General features: G+C 53.2%; 4 protein-coding genes across 4 annotated transcripts; 2 read left to right on the forward strand and 2 right to left on the reverse strand.

The window, feature by feature from the left end:
* Positions 1-6,232: 6,232 nt before the first annotated feature.
* cat1 (catalase 1) lies at positions 6,233-8,682 on the forward strand (the record flags this gene model as incomplete). Its single annotated transcript, XM_056210974.1, has 4 exons — positions 6,233-6,418; positions 6,470-6,756; positions 6,927-6,993; positions 7,042-8,682. 4 exons carry the CDS (start codon positions 6,233-6,235, stop codon positions 8,680-8,682), a joined length of 2,181 nt encoding a protein of 726 aa, XP_056074447.1.
* Positions 8,683-9,185: 503 nt separating this feature from the next.
* On the reverse strand, positions 9,186-9,631 carry N0V89_002165 (uncharacterized protein; the record flags this gene model as incomplete). The annotated part of the gene is made up of 2 exons (XM_056210975.1): positions 9,186-9,566; positions 9,629-9,631. The coding sequence occupies 2 exons, from the start codon at positions 9,629-9,631 to the stop codon at positions 9,186-9,188; spliced, it is 384 nt and encodes a 127-aa protein (XP_056074448.1).
* A 2,971-nt stretch (positions 9,632-12,602) lies between these two features.
* N0V89_002166 (uncharacterized protein) lies at positions 12,603-14,539 on the reverse strand (the record flags this gene model as incomplete). The annotated part of the gene is made up of 7 exons (XM_056210976.1): positions 12,603-12,937; positions 14,052-14,121; positions 14,172-14,198; positions 14,249-14,283; positions 14,337-14,370; positions 14,422-14,444; positions 14,503-14,539. 7 exons carry the CDS (start codon positions 14,537-14,539, stop codon positions 12,603-12,605), a joined length of 561 nt encoding a protein of 186 aa, XP_056074449.1.
* Positions 14,540-14,818: 279 nt separating this feature from the next.
* On the forward strand, positions 14,819-17,574 carry MRD1 (Multiple RNA-binding domain-containing protein 1; the record flags this gene model as incomplete). Its single annotated transcript, XM_056210977.1, has 4 exons — positions 14,819-15,043; positions 15,094-15,849; positions 16,040-17,179; positions 17,236-17,574. 4 exons carry the CDS (start codon positions 14,819-14,821, stop codon positions 17,572-17,574), a joined length of 2,460 nt encoding a protein of 819 aa, XP_056074450.1.
* Between the last annotated feature and the right edge of the window lie 21 nt (positions 17,575-17,595).

Consider the following 17,595-nt stretch of genomic DNA (forward strand, 5'->3'; position numbering starts at 1 on the left):
CGGCTGCAATATTTGAACAAGGTAAACAATATCGGCGGCGAATGAGGCTGGCGCCGCGACCGGATGGCTTGCACAACCGATTCGAGGTATGGTGTAGCTCTGGACCGCGGCGACTGGAATACATAGGTTATGGTCATCTGGAGGCGGCCTGGGCAACGCTGCCGTACCGATTGGCGAACAACGGTGCTGCATCCGCGCCCTGTAGATATTCGTCACCGATTGGCAGATCACCAGCAGATGATTGGCCCAACATAGCCAAAATGCACTCAACTCTATAACAAGCAAGGACAGCTGAAGTGGAATTGGCGTGCCGTACTGACTTGGTCTCTCAGGACACCGTCGCAGGCGCGCACGTATTAATTGAGTCGCTTTTCTGTCTGATCCCGCTGCCCCGCCTTGGCGTCACGGAGCCGTGTCGAAACATGTCGCAGAGTAGGAAAATAGAGTTAAAGGAGAATAAGGCGGCCGTTTCGCCCATCTGCCCGCAGTTCGGAACAGAACGCTTGAAAAATCCGTAGAAATAATGGAAAACGCGATGAGTAATACAAGACGTGAAGTGCGATGCAAGGCTGGACCAGTCCAAAACGCCAGACTCACGATGGTCCCAGGCCCCGTAAATTCCAATGCCACCCAACGCCTGTGCTTTTGTCTCCGTGACGCCGTGAAATGCAGCCTGCAGGCCGCGAGCCGTGGGGCTCTGAGCTGGCCAGAGGCATAGGAGAAGGTCGGGCAACGCTGCGACAAAGGCAGTCTGCGTACCCGCTGGGGACACCCTATTGCGTGCCACCGGCCGTCATGGGGATGTCGTCCGGATAAAGGCTGCGGTGGCACGCTGAGGCGTCTGTCAGAGAGTGGTGGCACGTTGTACAACAGAGGGGCGCGTACCTGCTAGTGGTCGCAGCGGTCACATTTCTCGTCGTGCTTGACGTTCTTGACCTTGTTCTCGCCGCAATTCGCAGACCGTGATGCCGCGCAGGGAGCCTTCTCCGACACGACGTGACCGCAGGCGTACGTGTGGTGGATTCTCGTGCACATGTTGGTTGGCGGGTGCTGCTATCGATTGGCGAGGAATACGAGCCGGTGCTGTGATATGGCTGCCGGCGTTGGCGAGGGCAGCGGGTGGACGAGGATAGCGGACGGCGGGGCGAGCTGATTGGTGGGGCACGAGGGCTTCAGGTGCGGTGCGGCGTCGAAGGAGGCTTCTTTGCGGCTTCGGTGTGCTGGTCCGGCAGGTGGTCCAGCGGTGGACGGTGACGGTGAAGGCAGCGGGCGGTGGTGCTGGTACAGGTACGGGATGGTAGGTAGCCGGAGGTACGCTCGAGTACGATGCGCGAGGACGTGCGGACAGGCACGCTCGATGATGTGCGAGGAATTAAAAGTGGGAGAATGCAGGGAGGGCCGACGCGGAGGGGGGCGTGGGGTGTTTTATAACAGCAGAAGGCTCTCAAGCTCCGAGCAGACGGGCCTCTTTTGCACGCCGTTAATTACTGCTGCCGTTTGTTGCAACATGGAAGACCTGCGGACAGCCGTTGCAAGTGCTAATCCTCGGGCCTGATCCCTGTCCCTTGTTCCTTGTCGAGCGCGCATGGACAATTGTGTTGGTGACGGAGCTAGGGTCGCTAGGGCGCGAGGCCAATGGCCGTCTGTGTGTGCGGGCGGCGGCTTCGAGCGGCGCTGCAGTCGACGCCCTGCACCGCGATGAGTGCCTCGCGCTGTGGGCTGGGCCTTGCGCGCCTCCTCACCGTCACCTGCCCGCCGCGCGACCTCTTGGGCTGCTCGAAGCCTGTGGTTCGATGCCAGTAGCGCACATTAACCGCCATAGCAGATCCTGGGCCCTCCGCCTCTCTAGTCGCGCCCAGGGCAGTCAGCCCTGCGCTGGTACGTACAGTGCTGCGTACACGGCGACACGGCCTTGTGCGACGCGTGCCAGAGCGCAGGTATATTGACAGCACCGAGCCTCGGACGCCCGCGTATACCGTGCTGCTGTCGTTGTGAGAGGTGCTCCCTCCGCCATGGCCAGCCCTCCTCATGACCACTTGGCTGTCCGCACTGTGCCATGGCCCGGCGCCCCCCCACCGTGGCTGCTCTGCTTCTGAGCATCCGCACATGGCACCCTGGTTGGGCTGCGGCCTCCTTTTGAGCCTGAAGGGATCCACGACACACAACGCAAGCGTGCAGCGACGGGTGGCACATCGCGAGCTTGCACCAAGTGCCGCCCTTGCGCTGGCATCCACTGATAGAGAGACGACGGCGAAGGCATTCGTTTGCTTGAGCGGAGACGGCTCCATCGATGCGGCAACGCCCAAACTTAGAGGAGAGGATGCCCCAAAACGTCCATCTCTGGTCGGGTTTGGACCGGATGCATCGAGTCACGTCCCCAACGCGCAACTCGTGGGCGCCGCCGCTGCTACCAGCTGCTGTGCCGGGTGGTTGCTGGTGATGACTTCGCCTCGTCGTCGCGAGTTTCCGCACCGACTGCAGAGTGAGCGCGCGCCGCAAAGTGGATATGGCTGATGGAAGGATGGCAGATCATCGTGGAAGCAATTATTCCGTCTGTACAGGAGCGCACAAGTCGCGTCTTCTCATCAAACGGCGGGACCTTCCCCCATCGGGACCTAGCGCGGCGGGCCGAGGAAGGCGCACGTCGATCGACTGTGCCTTCCATCTCGCGATGCGCCAGGCTGCCCACGCCGTCTTCGCTTACATGGCGTCCACTTTTATGTTTGCAGCGCCCGTCTTCCGCGACGCCCTCGACGTCGTCTCTGGCGCTAGCTACGGAGAGTCTGTCGTTTCAATCTTCGTCTCCTTCGTCATTCGACGCCTCATCGCTCGTTCGCTCGGAGCTACTCCCCACAGCCTTTGCGCCGTCGTCTCCAATAGCATAGCCATTCGTGGCACAGTTGCAGGCCCCCTTTGGATGAGTACCGCCTCCGAATACTGTCTCAGCTGTCCGCGAAGATATTGACATATCTTCGGCGGTTGCGCCTTTCGGCCCTTTTTTGGTTACCAGATCGAAGCTCGGTTCGCAATCTGAGGTTTGATCGCCATTCCCCACTGGATCCTCGTCTGTCTGATTGTGCATAATGCGGGGTGCCGAGTAGGGAGTAGGGCAATATGTACAGTCTCTTAAGCATAACGCAGAAGCGGCTCGGTAGACGCCTGTCACATGCGCTATGGCCTCGCCAGCCTGCCACCTTTCTCACTCTTTCAACGTCGACAGCTCTAATAGTTCGTAGCAGTCGTCGTGCCTCTGACAGCACTTGGTTCAATCACGACATGTATGGACCCATAGCGATGCACTGTGGGTAATGAAAGTACCGCAACCCTGGGGATCGTCACCCGGACCATGGACCCACGACATATACGCATGCCTCTGTGAGGAAGGCTTTTTCCAACAAGAGATTGGCCTCGAGCGATTGTAGTCATCAATGAGGCCCCTCCCACGCGGGATTAAAGAGCAGCACGGGAACTGCGGATCCAGCCGAATCCGCTTTTGGTCTCCACCCGAAGGATGGGAAAAGCCTCTCGTGTTTCCATTCCTGGTGGAGACCGGTCATCTGTTCTAATTGTCAACCATCTCCGATTGCTAGCCCTGTGGCTATTACGCGTATTTCCATTCGTCCTACATCATTTGCGAGCTTATCGTTTACCAAGTCCCCACACGACATCGCCGGCTGATGGAAGCCTGATGAAACACGTCGTGCCTAGCAATCCCCGGTACACACCTCAAAGGCCATCGAGATCGAGAGATCCACCCCACCTGGGACAGCTAGCCATCTCGCATCATTTTCAGGTCATTGCATCTTCGCGAACGGCCATATCTCCCGATCGACTGTTCTCACTCGTGCGGCCGGCATTGCCAGCGACTTCACGGGTCGCCGTGCATCTACCGCACGAGGTGGATCGATCATCTGTCCTTTTAATATGGAGCACTTTGATCAAATGCTCGGGGAGTGAACGACAAACAGCAGCTCATTCCGTGTACCTGAATCCTCCTTCACACTAAAAGAACGAGGGGCATACTATCCTGAAGGAACAGCCTTGGCGCATCCACGTGGTGTTGTGCACTAGTGGTTCGATGTGCGCTCCTTCGGGCAGTACTGTATGAACGCAAGCCTTGTTGTTCCCTTCAGTCCATTTATGGACCGTGTCCGCCCCAACGGCGAGTCCCCGTTATACACCACGGCAGATCCACACACCCGTTTGAACCCAGTAACTTCCAGCAAGATCGAGGACGCGTGGTGTACAGGACAGTGGTTCGATTTCATAACTTGCGCGAGTACCTGCATGCGTACCAGTTCATTGGACATGTCCCGGAGTTGGACATGTTCGGCATTGCTCCAATCGGTCCCTTGCCAGCCTCGTAGAAGCACTATAGATGTTTCCTAGTGCTTGTTGCTCGACAATCCTTCGACTCAAAGAACGTGGCAATCTGCAATGCTGACATATCATGCGCAAGTAGAATCCTACAGTGCCCATATACCGCGCGAGACACCGTGCACAGTGTCTGTATGGACGGTGCTGCGCGTCCAAACCAACACAACGCTTGCCTGTGTACGCGATTTGCATGAAGAGGTCTGGCTCAGCTCAGAAAGGCTGGTTCAGCTAACGCTAATCGCTCGCCTCTGCTGCGCCAAGCTTCCAATGCGGTAGGTTGATGCTGTGCAGATGCACCTTCACCTTTACTATCACAGACGAAGCTTTAAGCGAATCTCGACCTTTTGACCTCGGATCAGGTTCAAGACACTCACCGGAAACGTTGCGTGCGAAGCCTTTGCTGCCCGGTGCTGTTGTACTCGACGTTGTGGACCCCCGTAACAGGTACTCAGTTTGGACCGTTCCAACATTTGCCCATGCGGTCGTGTCTGTAGTTTGATGCATGTCGTAAGCAGGCAGGACTCAACGCGCATTCAGCCTTCGTGAAATCAAGTCTCAAATAGACGAGCCAAAGTCCAGATAAGGCATCACACCGCCGCTTCTTCTGCACTAGACAGCCTAACTCAAAATTGCTTTTTGCGCGATTGACGAAGTCTAACGGGTACCTTCCGCCTCCACGCATTGGACGCGACATCATCAACGTGCTTCGGGCCTTCTCGTACAGGAGTTGCATGAGCGTAGCGGAAGGCTGCGGGAGAGGCCCTGAATGGGGAAAAGGTATTGGAGAGCTTTCCCCGCGGGCGCCGTCGGCGGTCTCGACTGACCGGATATGCATGCGCCCGGCTGTCATATCTAGTGCCGAACGTTGTCGGATGCTTTTCAACGGCTCTCACGGAGTGGCATGATTTAAACTTCAACGGCGGTTCCGGGTGCGCCGTTAAGCGGTGCGAGCCGTGTTCTCATCTCAACAGCTATGGACTCGGCTCTTCCTAGCTCTTAATGCAACCTGTGAATGTGCTTTTGCATTTACAGGTCTCCACAAAGTTCAGGGGAGAAGGATTCGATCGGACAGCAGGCCTGTGCGGCTGTCAATGCTCCACAGGTTTAACATTGGAAGCGTGGCATGGAGGGTCGCATCACGTGACTACCCCGCCAACCTCGGTATTGAGAATGCGATGGCTCATCCACACCTCATAGGACGGTTCGCGTGCGTGCACATGGCAACCAAGCACTTCAGGCAGACGTAACAGATCTTCTACAACAGCTGCCGTGCTCCTCGCCCTCTCGATCGTCAAGCGGCACACAGAGGCGGGACTGGTGGGCAGGCCAATGGACAAGTCGCTATCTGGAAGCTCGCCGGTAGCTCACCGAGTCTGAACCCGCACCTCGTCATCGAAACGCAGCATTTCCAGGGGCAAATTCTGAATGCCCTTCCAAAAGCACTTATTTCTCAGCATCGACTTCTCGAACCCCATAGGATTTGGCATGGGCGACCCGCATGAGCCCTTAGTGCGACTCCGCATTTCAGATTGTCGAGCATTATTCGATCATTGCTCGACATCATCAAATCGCCTATTGGCCGGTAGACCTGAAGCGCGTCCGAAAATGCAGCCAAAGAACGGCTAGGGGTGCGTCTTCGGGCGACCGCGTGTCAAAACGTCGCGTAGTGGTGCGGGCAGGCGCTGTTCATACAACAAATTGACGTCATGACGACGACAGCACCGCTTTCTTATGTACCCATCTCCGCCACGGCCAATTCCTTTAAGAGACCTTGCTGGACTGTCTTGCATCCGATCCAAAGGACAAGATAATGGCCTCTCAAATTCTATCGCAGGCTACAGAAAAAGTTCAAGAAATGACGAGCGCAAAGAATCAGAAGATTGCGGACCTGTCGGCCGCCACCAAAGATGTCCACGACCCGAACTGGAGGATAACCTCCGATTGGGGCACCAAGCAGACGAACACGGACGACTGGTTGAAGGTCGCCAGCGAGGACAGGACTGGTCCCATGCTTTTGGAAGATGGTTTCGGCCGTGAAAAGGTATGTCGCCACCTGTATTCTCTGGAGACTCGGTTACTGACATGGTGACAGATCCACCGCTTTGACCACGAACGAATCCCCGAGCGTGTCGTTCACGCGAGAGGTGCAGGCGCCCACGGAAAGTTCACCTTGTTTGAATCGGCTGCAGACGTTACTTCTGCAGGCGTTCTTACAGATACTTCTCGAGAGACACCTGTATTCCTCCGGTTCTCGACAGTCCTAGGTAGCCGCGGCTCAGCAGATACTGTCCGCGATGTTCGTGGATTCGCTGTCAAGTTTTACACTGAAGAGGGCAACTGGGACATCGTCGGAAACAATATCCCGGTCTTCTTCATCCAGTACGTACGGCAGGGGACAGTGTGGGTGTTCAGGTTGGCCGATTGTCCAAGACTCTAGGCCTTGCACTTCTAAGTCTGAGATCTTCAGACATTTTGGCTGGCTAGAACACCCACTTCGCCCAATTCCCCAAATTTCGAACACTACACTGACTCTATACCCTCACCTTTAGAGATGCTATGAAATTTCCTGACGTTATACATGCTGGCAAACCCGAGCCTCACAATGAGATCCCTCAGGTACCTTCACTTACGCGCCTCAAATCAACATCTTCTAACATTCACTAGGCACAATCAGCACACAACAACTTCTGGGATTTCCAGTACCTTCACCCAGAGACTACGCACATGCACTTCTGGACCATGTCCGATCGTTCCATCCCCCGATCATACCGTATGATGCAGGGTTTCGGCGTAAATACCTTCACACTCATCAACGACAAGGGTGAGAGGAATTTCGTCAAGTTCATCTTTACGCCCGAGCTGGGTGTACACAGTTTCGTTTGGGACGAGGCTTTGAAGATTGCTGGCCAGGATCCCGATTTCCACCGAAAGGACTTGTGGACCGCTATCGAGAGCGGCGCATACCCTAAGTGGAAGTTCGGTATCCAGGTCATTCCCGAGTCGAAGCAGGATGACTTTGAATTCGACATACTTGATGCTACTAAGGTCTGGCCTGAAGAGTTGGTACCTATCCGATACATTGGCCAGCTTGAGCTCAACCGAAACCCGGACGAGTACTTCACACAGACTGAGCAGGTTGCTTTCTGTACTAGCCATATCGTGCCCGGTATTGGTTTCAGTGACGACCCTCTCCTACAGGGCCGAAACTTCTCCTACCAAGATACCCAGCTGAGCCGTCTTGGCATAAACTGGGAAGAGCTTCCCATTAATAAGCCTGTTTGTCCTGTGATGAATCACAACCGTGATGGTGCTATGCGACACACTATCACCAAGGGCACCGTCAACTACTGGCCCAACCGTTTCCAGGCCGTGCCACCTGCAACCGAGAAGGAGGGCGGCTATGTTGACTATGCTGAGAAGATGGCTGGTGTCAAGACCCGCCTTCGCAGCAAAAAGTTTCAGGAGCACAAGAACCAAGCCGAGCTTTTCTACAACTCGTTGTCCGAGCCTGAGAAGACTCACATGATGAACGCCTTCGCGTTCGAGCTCGACCACTGCGATGACCCCATCGTTTACGAGCGTATGACTGCCCGCATTGCAGAAATCGATCTAGATCTCGCGAAGTCCGTGGCCGAGATGGTCGGCGGTGAGCAGCCGAAGGAGCAGAGTCGCCCCAAGCACAACAAGAAGGCCAAGGGTCTCTCGCAGCTCGATTTCGCACCGGAGAAGCCGACCATCGAAACTCGCATGGTCGCCATCCTGATCGCAGACGGCTACGATGCTGTAGCGTACAATGGTATCAAGACTGCTCTCAGTGCAGCCGGCGCCCTTCCCTTCACTATCTCTCCACGCCGCAACAAAATCTTCGCCGCTGGCGAGGACAAGAACACCGGCAAGGGCGTTGTCGCAGACCATCACCTCGAGGGCATGCGCTCGACCATGTTTGATTCCGTTTTCGTTCCCGGCGGTGCCGAATCGATTGCCACCCTCAGCAAGAACGGCCGCGCCGTTCACTGGGTGCGTGAGGCCTTTGGTCATCTCAAGGCCATTGGTGCGACTGGCGAGGCTGTCCAGTTCATCCGTACCGCAGTCGATCTGCCCGGCATGTCGTTCTCTACCAGCGGTGACGTCGTCGACAGCTACGGCGTTGTCACCGCCAGCCAGGTTAGCCCGCAGAGCTTCAAGGAGGTCATACAGATGGCAAAGGGCGCGAAGGATTTCGTCGACGCTTATACTTTTGCCATTTCGCAGCACAAGAACTTTGATCGTGAGACGGAGGGCTTGAACGCTATGGTTGCGTACTAAGTGCGAGCATGATGAGGGATGAAGATCGAAAATACTAAATGGATACCAGAAGATTGACTGTCTTCATGTTAATTAATTATATTAGTTTGAATACGAATTTGATGAATGGAAGGCTATTACCTCGTCCTGTTTGTTACGATTCGGGCGTTGCGTGTAGAACTCGTAGTCCATCACGATCGTTTTCTTCCTAGCTCAGGACTTCTTGCGTGTCTTCCCTTGGTCTCAGTTAATTTCGTATACACAGTGGCCAACACAAAAAATTGAACCAGCTCTTGCGCCAACATAAGATGCGGCCGTAAATTATTAGGGTAAAACTTCGAACACACATTATAAAGCGAGCCATCCTTGGCTGTACCATCAGATACTAAGCTTACAGCCGATTCTCTAACCTACTAATATAGGGAGCTGAGAATCTGGCACCATAAAATTCAGTTTTTGGTGTCGCCCACTGTGATACAATTTTCGAGAGTAGAACCCACGAGAAGAATGCCGACCACAACATCCTACTTTCCCGAAGTGTCCGTCTTCCAGATAGGCTTCCCATTTCCATATATGACCAGGTTTCCATCGTCCTGCATGACGAGCACAATATCACCTCCCCGGACCTTACCGCCTGTGTTGGTCGCCCAGTAAGGCTTCCCATCCACATCATACATAACGAGGTTTGCATCCTTCTGCATGATGATGTGCGTTGGCTTGCCCACTTTGCCAGCAGTATTCGATTGCCAGATTGTCGAACCAGACCGTTCGTTGGTGAGAACGAGATTGCCATCGTCTGTAAAGGTGCATTTGTACGCATCGTTGTTGCTAACGAGTCGTCGTAATAACTCGCTAGATGACCAGTTGTTGATTTCCTCGCCTGGGAGGAGGCGGTCTTGTGCGAACTAGATAATCTTTAGCTATGCCCATATGAAGTAGCGAGAGCCACTGGGATAATGTGGCGTACCATTCGTTCGGTTTTGGACAGAAATCTTGAGATCTGCAAGATTGGTGCAACTGGATTCGAAGCGTGCTGATTGCGTCGTCTTGAGGGATATGCTACTGTCAATGATATGTTGGTCCTTTCTTCAATCGAGGATTTCTTATGCGGATTGCTCGACGCTAAAGAAGTCCAGAACACAATCATCAAGCCGGATCACACAGCTCTTCTCGTTAGATTCAATTCGCGGTAGCGAGACGCTTTACCCTTTCTTAGCCTTTGTCTATCAACTATTTGGGCCAGAGCACATGTGGCACGACCTGATCTTCACTAGTGTAGCTGAGCAGCTGCAAGTTAGCCTAACCCTGTAGAAGGCTAAAAGTACTCAACCGGATTAGGCCACACTGTGCGCTGCATATGTAGACTCAGAGTCTACAAAGCTCTACGATTCTACCCGTAGAACTCCGTCTAGACCATCGCTAGTTTCGTGAATACCTGCCCAAAATGCTCAAGTGCATCTTGAACGAGAAATTTTAGCGCCCAAAAAAACCATGCGGCGCAACTTGCATACCATAGGTACCCAGTGCATCAGTCGTTGCATGATGTACACAACATGTTTCTGGCTCGTTGTTTCGTGACGTCTCTCGCTCTGTTGTCATACCCAAGTAGCTTGATTAGCACGTGGTGCGGTAGGTTCCTGCAGCACGAGCTATCAGGATTGGCCTGCGCGCCTTCACTGAGGCAGACATCGATGTACCACGTTTGTGCACCGACTCCGTAGCCTTTCTTCATCGCCCTTGACTCTTTGACACATTAGGTAATTCCGTTTGCCTTGTACAGTGGTCGACACAAGAGATTGAATTGCTCAGCGTCAACCCCTCCCAGAACCGATCTCTCTTGTTGAGATTAGGGGCACGTTACGCTATAGTACTTGTTTGAAAGCTGCGATCTAACACCGTATGGCAGTGTCTAACCGATGCAATTGTTAGTGTCGGCCGCTATGTTGTTTTGTAGAGTGACCTTAGCGCCCAGCTTCCAAGGTTTCAACCGTCCTTCTCCTTCAACAGCAGCTCACTGCAGACTACTCGTTACCCACATCTGATAGCTACGTTACGTCTCCTTCATTTGATTTTAAAAATCCAGGAAATACGATTCGCCAAGGAAACGATACAGAGGAACAAGAATAATCGCCCTAGGTTCTGACTAGGCTACTCTACAATTAAGATGCTCCACTCCGTATTGTGAGGGTCCTATCCGTGCGACGAAGAAGAGGACGAGGGTCGAACAATATAACCTCATGTCTAGTAGATAGTATGTTCAACAATCAAGGAGTATGTGGCTGGATCACTCTAACAAAGCCTAAAAACTCAGGCTCCCAATCCGCCTCCGTACCTGGGGTGCTTGGGTCTTCTGGCAACCCCATCAACTTGATCTTGTAGTGGTCCGGAACGCCATCATTCGCAGCCTTGAACCCCCACGTCGTCCTATTCTGCGCTCCCCAGTAATTATGCCCCTGGTCCACACCGTCGATCGTGTGCCTGTATATCCCCGGCGTATAGCCATCCTTGCTCCAGGGAATAGCGTTATTTGCGTCCTTAGATATCCTGATGTAGGGTGACTCATATGAGTAGGTCGTCACGAGGGCGTCGCGGCATTGCATGATGGTGTTCGCGGCAGCGCAATCCGTGCATCAGTTCACGGCGAGGTAGGTAACGTTTTCGCCGTTGAGCTGTGTGTCATGGGGATATAGCGTCAGAAGATTGGCAGCAGAGTCGTCGGTTTGGTCGGATATGATTTGGAAGGGGAGGGCGCGGTCGGGACCAGGGCCGAGATTGATACTCGGATATGCGGTGCAGCGTCCGGGAAAACTTGGGACGATCTGGACCTCTGGCACGGCGATAGCCGTTCCAAATAGGAGGAGAGAAGCTGGAATAGTGGTTGATCGCATGGTTGGAATGCTCTGGAGATCTGATCTTTGGACGAGGATGATGTGCGCTGAGGGTTAGGTGCGGTACAAACAGAAAGCAATGGAACTCTTTATAGCCCTATTCGATGCTGGAACATATACAGATAATCTATAGGGATATCAGCGCAAAGCTTTATGACCTCATCCCATTCGTTCCTTCGCTTCTCCCAAAGCAAGCAAAGTGGGAAGGAGCCTTGGAAGGAGGCTGATGCCAAGGACAATCCTTCGACATACTGTACTCTGAAAAGCAGGTGAGCGCCAAATGCAGGTTCCGCATCCCAAACCAGTGCATTCTAGAACTCAGCCAGTTTATTGTTGGGGGCCGATAGGGCCTATACTAACTCGGCCAATCCTTTGAAGATACTATATTGGTCATCGCCGCATGACTCCGCCCTGCCCACAAATTGCATGTTCTTAGAATCTGGAGCGAGGTACTGTAGTATCCTGGATAGGATGCAAATCGATTATTGCCAAGCAGGCAGCGAGACTCGACCGGTGGGCAAGCGTTCTGGTACTGCGTCGTGTGGGGTGAAGCGTGACTTTGTCGAATATTGACCAGAGGCTAGAGGAGGTTGGGTTTGTGACTGTTCTTGATTGCGCTTGAGCTGGGAATCGTGTTCGTGTTGAGCAAGGTCTGGGCGAATATATATTATATTCTCGAGCCTAGGAAAGTGTTCAAAGAAAGAGCAGCCTGGTATATAAGGTTCCCCTAACGCCATACCATGCTCGCGATCCTCCCGCCGTCCAGCGTGGTGGTAAAAATACAGAACGAAAGGGATATCGTGTAGGTTTGCGTCGCTGCATTAGACTCTCCGAAATCACCATTGCTTACATCCACCTACGCGACAAAACCACGCAGATGTTGCCTTCGCCGCGCATTGACTCACCCCGGTACTTTTTCATCCTGCGTAGCCTCAATCTATACCCCAGCCCTGGTCTCACACTGCCCCTCCGCCTCTCTGCCAGTGCTGCCCGGAACAGGCATGTAACCAAGATGAAATGCTTCACCAGCACGATTCTCTCCGGCAGCCGGAACTACTGATACTGATGCGGCACCCCTGCCGGCGGTGGTCCATACCCCGGCTTCCCCGTCCCCTGCTCATGACCTCCCATCTGATATCCCTGCTGGTGCTGTGGCGGCGCACCTCCTCCGCCAATCTGCGCCTGCACGTCAGGCCGGTACTTGATGTCCTGCCAGAAATTGCAGATGTGGCAGCCGAGCTCTTTGTAGGGTTTCAGGCTGAACGGGATGACGGGGACGAAGCAGAAGGTGAACCATTCCCAGCGCTTCATCGGGCGCGCGGAGAAGTTGCCGCAATTTTGGCATTGGAAGGTGAGGTTTTCGGCGCCTTTGAGATGCGAGTTGAATGCTATGAAGGGGTTAATACAGTGGAGAGGAGGTGCATACCGGGTCAGGAATGTTGAGAAAGAGACATACTGTGCGTTCCGCATGTGAAAAAGAAAAACATATTTGAGGTGGCAATGCTAATTCAACGCTCGGTGCGGTTCTCTGGGTGTGGCGGGTTGAAGGCGTAGCGTAGAGCTGTCGCGCAACTGTCTATGCGCGCGGTAGATATAGCTTGCGGAGGGTCGTCGCGATCGATTGTCGGTTTGCGCGTGTTTTTTTCGTGTCTTGAGATATGTATTACGCGAAGGGAGACGTGCCACTGTGGGTGAAGGATGTGGTATAATGTGTGAGGAGTGTTGCGGCGAGAGCTGGGTAAATGTGAATGTTAGAACGCGGAGGTGGATTGGCGCCAAGTTGCGTCATCAACTCCGCCACACTTGGCGCCACACCTTTGGCATGCACTTTACGCGTGGCATGGAGGGGTAATATATCTTTGGCTTGCGTGTGGTACGATGCATGTAGTCCAGCCTGTCACGCAGCAGGGTCAAGTCACTTGATGTTAGCGAGCTTCCTTTACCAATGATATACTGCACGTCCGAAGTGCGACCTTTCCACGCTGCGGTTGGAAAGCTTTCGCGCTCAACAGAGTCGCATGTTCTTCCAAATATTTGAGAAGACATCAACAATTTCGAGATGATTTGAGAAACGTACTTTGAGAAATGATATCATGGTATAAGAATCATCCCATTGGGTATATACCTGCCCGTAGACACAGCTTTTGAAAAAGAGACTCGTATCAGTCATATCAAAAGGCCCTTTGCAATCCAATACGTCATCACTCCAATCGCCACGCGTCAGATAACCCCAATTCAAGCACTAAAAAGCCTCGAATGGTGATACGTCCTATAGCCTACGGTCGGTGTGAGTGCGAGCTCGTATACGTATGTTGAACGAGGTCGAAAGCAAACAGGGTATCCAGTGTCCAGATGGCCAAGTTCCCGGGTCCATTGCATATGTGCTTACTGAGTTTTGAAGAGTAGGATGGCGCAATGCCCAAGGTAGAAGTAGATGAAGTGTTTGGTCTCTGTACATGAATTAGTTGGATGCCCAGTCTCACTCGCAATGGATTGGCGTACCGTGGGTCACGAAGCTACCGAAGTTCCTCCCGACTATGCAATGCCACGTCGCGCCCTTGCGGCTATCGAACTTCACCAATTTTAGCACAGTGAAGAGGAAGACACAACATGGAAACCTACCTCTTTCTTGATGTACTGGGCAATGTCCTGGGAACGGTCAGTTCTCCGGCTATACTTAGTGACTTGTCTTATCACACCTTCTCGATAGAAAATTGGTCCATAGCTGACTGGGCTGCTAGATGTCAGTCTGTGATTTAGGCGCCAGTGCTCGAAGGGGATTCATACCGACTTCGATGGCCTCCTGCTGCATCTCCTCGCTCTAGGCAGGGTGTAAGTCAAAGTTCGATCAGAGTTTTCAAAGGTATGTTACCATGTCTGCAGACTTGATCTGGGCTATGCACGTGTCAGCGGTTGATTGAACACTGGCAACACAACATGAGTACACCCGTACCTTCTTGCTTGATAGGAAGATCCTTCTCGCTCGCCATGGTGAGAGAGTGGTGTCGATTGAAATACGAGGTTTCAAGTGTCGAGTATTCCTAGCTAGTAGACTAGGCGAGCAATGGTATGTAACTTATGGGGACTTTGTGGAGTGTTGATGTGGCAGGGCTGGCGCAGGAGAACCGCGGGCTTGGCGCGCAACAACGCGGCAGGTGCGACCGAGCGTCTCGCTTGGGCCCGCTAGCTAAAAAATTTGGGAAGCTGCGCCCATTATCTTCCACAATACATTCACTCTTCGTGCAGGTCACGATTCGCAATCTACAGCCATGGAGACTTCACGCATATTCGTACGCGGTCTACCGCCGAAGTTCTCAGAGGACGATGTGCGCAAGCACTTCTCCAAGTTCACTATCACGGACGTGAAGTACTTCCCCGCCCGCCGCATTGGGTACATTGGATACAAGACGCCAGAGGATGCTTCCAAGGCGATCAAGTACTTCAACAAATCCTTCATTCGCATGTCCAAAATATTTGCCGAGCCAGCACGAGCTGTATGTATGCATGGAAGCGACGTATTAGACTGAGCTAACGATCGTCCCAGATCGCAGACAAGGAACTCCCCAAGTCGCGACGACAACAGAAATTTGAGAAGAGCGTACCAAGAAACGACGATTACGTACCGCCTCCGAAAGAGAACCACCTCAAGCGAAAGCGAGAGGAAGTTGAGCAAGACCAAAAGCTGAAGGAGTTCCTTGATGCGATGCAACCGCCCTCGAAGCAGAAGGCGTGGGCCAACGAAGAGGCACAAATGGAGTCAAGCTCCGCGCCCGCTGCTGAACCAGCTGAAGAAGCTGTTGCTGTTCCAGAAGGCGAAAGCGACGACGAGTACCAGGTACTGTCGAAGAAGCCCAAGACTGCGCAGCGGATACCGTCGCCTGAAGCGGAGTCTGCAGTGGGAACAGAATTGACTGTCCACGCGACAAACGTTGCCCAAACCAACGAAGATGCGTCCGAGGAGCTCCCCGATGCACCTGCTGATGAGGCTGGCCCTGTTTCGGATGCTGACTGGCTTCGGTCACGCACGAACAGAGTGCTTGATCTCGTGGAGGATGATGACGAAAATCCTGCTCCGCCGACAGCGAACAAGCAAGAGGTCGAGATGAGAGAGGAACTTCCCGAAGCTGAAGCCGCACAGCTTGGGGTTGCACTAGCCGAAGAAGCCCAGGAAGAAGACGCAGCGCCTTCCGAGGAAGGCAAGGTTCGCCAGACTGGCCGACTGTTCCTGAGAAATCTTCATTATGATGTCAATGAAGATGACATACGCGAACAGTTCTCCAAGTTTGGCACAATCGAAGAGGTAGGTCTAATTCTCACTTTCGTTCCTACCCCGCCATATGATGAATATCCAAGATAGGGACAACTGATGCTTTTGCAAATGAGGTTGACTGGGAGACTATTTTAGTAGATGTGTCTCTTATCTGAAATTGGCGAACCCTTGGCTTACTTCAACATTTGTTCTCGTCAAGGTGGTCGCTAACAGCACAAAGGTTCACGTCCCCACGAAGAAAATCGATGGAAAAGGTAAAGGATTTGCCTTTATACAATTTGAAGATCCTGAACACGCGGTCGAGGCCTTCCGTGAGAATGATGGTACCATCTTCCAAGGAAGGTTATTGCACATTATTTCAGGGAAGGCGAAAAGGAACGATGCACTTGATGAGTTTGCCATATCCAAACTACCACTCAAGAAGCAGAAAGACGTACTCAGAAAGAAGAACGCCTCCGCGTCAACCTTCAACTGGAACTCGCTGTATCTTAACACCGATGCCGTGTTGTCAACGGTGGCGGAGCGCCTCAACATCAGCAAGGCTGAACTGTTGGATCCCACATCTTCGGACGCTGCGGTCAAGCAAGCCCATGCTGAAACGCACATCATCCAAGAGACCAAGGGTTACTTTGCAAAACAAGGCGTCGATCTTGATGCGTTCAAGAGAAGTTCGAAAGGCGATCTCGCCATCCTTGTCAAGAACATCCCTCATGGAGTCAAGGCCGATGAGATACGACAGCTTTTCGAGGAGCATGGCACAATTCGCAGGTTTTTGATGCCTCCTGCTGGCATGACTGCTATTGTGGAGTTCGGGAATGCCACACAAGCCAAATCTGCGTTCATGACTCTTTCGTACAGAAAGATGAAGGACTCGATTCTATATCTTGAAAAGGCGCCCAAAGACCTCTTCAAGGAAGGCGTGTCTAGCACAACGATACCCACTGCAGTTTCCGACAAGCCTGGCGCGTTACTGTCTGCCCAGGACCTGCTGGAAGAGGAGCCAGAATCAACGAACACTGTCACACTACACGTGAAGAACCTGAATTTCTCGACGACGACGCAGAAGCTGTCTGAGACATTCAAACCGTTGGCGGGATTCCGCAGCGCGATTGTTCGGACCAAGACCGATCCCAAGCGTGGTATACTCTCGCTCGGTTATGGATTTGTGGACTTCAGTAGCTCTGAGACGGCTTCTGCCGCGCTGCGAGCCATGGATGGCTATAGCCTCGAGGGGCATTCACTGAAGATTCAGGCCTCACATAGAGGGGCCGATGCCGCCGAAGAGCGACGAAAGGAGGACGCCGTCAAGAAGGCTGCCGGGACGAAGATCCTTATCAAGAACTTGCCTTTCGAAGCTACCGTAAGTTACCCCTCCATTCATGATATCTCAAGTTGCACGTTCTAACCTGCATCTAGAAAAAAGATGTTCGCGCGCTCTTTGCCCCTTACGGATCCTTGCGCTCGGTCAGGGTGCCGAAGAAGTTCGATTCGTCCTCTCGTGGATTTGCTTTTGCCGAATTTTCGACGAAACGAGATGCTGCCAACGCGATGAACCAACTTCGTGGCACGCATTTACTGGGCAGACACCTTGTTCTTACTTTTGCTGAGACCGAGGCGGATGACCCTGAACTGGAGCTGGAGAAGATGCAGCAGAAGGTTGGGTCACAGGCGAACAAAGTTGCCCTGCAGCGTTTGACGTCAGGCGGACGGAAAAAGTTTAACGTTGCAGGTACCGACGATCTAGACGAAGCTTAGCCAGCAGCGCGTCCTGGTAAA

This window comes from Didymosphaeria variabile (genome assembly GCF_027946475.1).
Source record: "Didymosphaeria variabile strain IMI 356815 chromosome Unknown scaffold_2, whole genome shotgun sequence".
NCBI lineage: Eukaryota > Fungi > Ascomycota > Dothideomycetes > Pleosporales > Didymosphaeriaceae > Didymosphaeria > Didymosphaeria variabile.